This window comes from Mangifera indica, chromosome 10, assembly GCF_011075055.1.
Source record: "Mangifera indica cultivar Alphonso chromosome 10, CATAS_Mindica_2.1, whole genome shotgun sequence".
NCBI classification, from domain to species: Eukaryota; Viridiplantae; Streptophyta; class Magnoliopsida; order Sapindales; family Anacardiaceae; genus Mangifera; species Mangifera indica.
The window spans coordinates 6,388,489-6,390,502 of NC_058146.1; the positions used below are offsets into that span (position 1 = coordinate 6,388,489).

Genomic DNA, 2,014 nt, shown 5'->3' on the forward strand with positions numbered 1-2,014 from the left:
ATGAAAAACGCAGAATGCATACCACTTGAAGAGAAGACAATGAACCCAAAACAAGATTCGTTTTCTACTAGAATCTACTATAATGAACTATTTCTCACTCTCTGTCCAATTATCTCAGTTTCGGGCAAATAGCCTCTTGTCAAAAACACAACACAAGATAAGGAAAACTGTTTAGCATATTCTATTCTTAGGAATCATATAAATCTGATCAAACTAATAACATAATCATAAATTTATGCAAGTTTTGAGGTATTTGAAGAGTTCCATTGAAGTTCAAATGACCTTATCCTTTATCAATATAATATCACCATTTAAACAAGAAACCAAGGAGTCTAAATCCAATTCATAACAAAAATGAAATCCGCCCCAAATTAGAAGTGACATGAGAATTAAAACTAAAACTATTATAAAATTTAATTACAAACCTAAAATTTTTTTAATCCAAATCGGTATCAAATCATTGAAATAAAGTTGATTAATAGTTCACCTAATTTAGTTCTTTACATAGCAACCCGGCATGGATCGACCCGACCCGTTAGGTTTCCGTCGAACCCAACATTGTTCGAAAGCCCAATATTCACACCCTCACACGACACTTTCATCGAACGCCACCTCATCTCCCACCACCCGGTTTTAAACTGGACCAACCCTAAGACCCAAACGTCGAAATCCACGCGCCCACGCGTCTTCCGGTCGTTCTGGATTCCACTCACCACTCTCTGGCCGACATACTCGTCCACGGCGCGCAATTGGAACTGGAGCTGCGTCTCGTTCCCCTTCTCCTGCGAGAACGGAGCTAGCTGCGTCGTCGCAAGCTCCGATCCGGCGTACGCCACTACCGCCCGGAGGGAGTTGCAAGAGATCACGAGCTTCTCGTTAGGATTCTTAACCTGCAGGATGAACTGCCACGTGGCCGAGACGGAGGATGTTGACTCGGTGGTGTTGAACCGGGATACAGAGCCCGAGTCGACTCGGAACTCGGGGAGTTGAGGTCGGAAGACGAGCCACGTGATCAAGGAGACCAAGGCCATGACGGTGAGGAACGCGATGATTATCACGATCAGACGGCGGAGAAGTGTGGAGCCAGCTTGACGGTCACGATGATAGTAGGAGGAGAGGTCCACGTGACGATGAGATGTTTGTTGGAGTGGCGGCGGAGGCGGTGGGGCCGCGTAGGCGTAGGCGACCGGGTAGCCGGTGACGGTCTTGTCAGTTTGGGCCTGGACCTGGGCTTGGGCCTGGGCCTGAGATGATGTCGCCGTTGTTGACATAATTATATTTTTCTCCTAATTTTCTTCTGAAAGAGTGAGGCTTTTCCAAGGAAACGCGAAGGAAAAATAAATAAAGACCAAAAGAGTATACAACAATTTATTTATTAAATATTAATTAGCTTGGGAGGGAATTTGAACGCCACAGAGCTGCCGGAAAGGAACAAGATGAATGAGCTGTTATGTACACGTGGCATGTTTGGAGGGACGGGAAATTTTAAGTAGTCGTTTAAGGTAATACGATACCGTTTCTGCTTGTATGTGTTGAATTAGGTGCACGGCATTTAAATTTTGATTCAGTGAAAAGACGTTGCTATCCTCAAGTTTATCAGAGATTTGTCTAAAACCTCCTTAAAATCAACCGCTAATTCAAACATGAACATACAACGCATCGCCAGTAACCGTACAAATAATTGTTTCAAGAAAACTCAATTAATCCAACTTTATTTTAATTATGTTATATAATTTTAAAAGTCAAGAGACTTATTCTCATTAAAAATTTAGTTTATTATCAAATTCTCGCATTTTAAATTTTAAAAAATATAAATATTTATATATCAATTATTAAAATTAATAAAATTTAAGAATATAATAATAATTTAATTAATAATATTAAAAATTTATAATTCTAAAGATATATAATTTCTCTCTAATCTAAATTTTGAAAAATTATATTTTTCTCGTACTTTCTTTTCTTCTTTAGCAATCAAAATCTGACCAATAACAACTTCCCTCCTCCGAGGGCT

At 39.8% G+C, this 2,014-nt stretch overlaps 1 protein-coding gene across 1 annotated transcript; it reads right to left on the minus strand.

Annotated features, from left to right (window-relative positions):
- Positions 1 to 383: 383 nt before the first annotated feature.
- Positions 384 to 1,488, minus strand: LOC123227096 (NDR1/HIN1-like protein 10). The gene has a single exon (XM_044651744.1). The coding sequence runs from the start codon at positions 1,269 to 1,271 to the stop codon at positions 501 to 503; it is 771 nt and encodes a 256-aa protein (XP_044507679.1). The 5' UTR covers positions 1,272 to 1,488; the 3' UTR covers positions 384 to 500.
- Between the last annotated feature and the right edge of the window lie 526 nt (positions 1,489 to 2,014).

What these genes read in the sequence shown, in the direction of transcription:
- LOC123227096 (XM_044651744.1), bottom strand. Translation starts at nt 1,271, where the DNA reads ATGTCAACAACGGCGACATCATCTCAGGCCCAGGCCCAAGCCCAGGTC.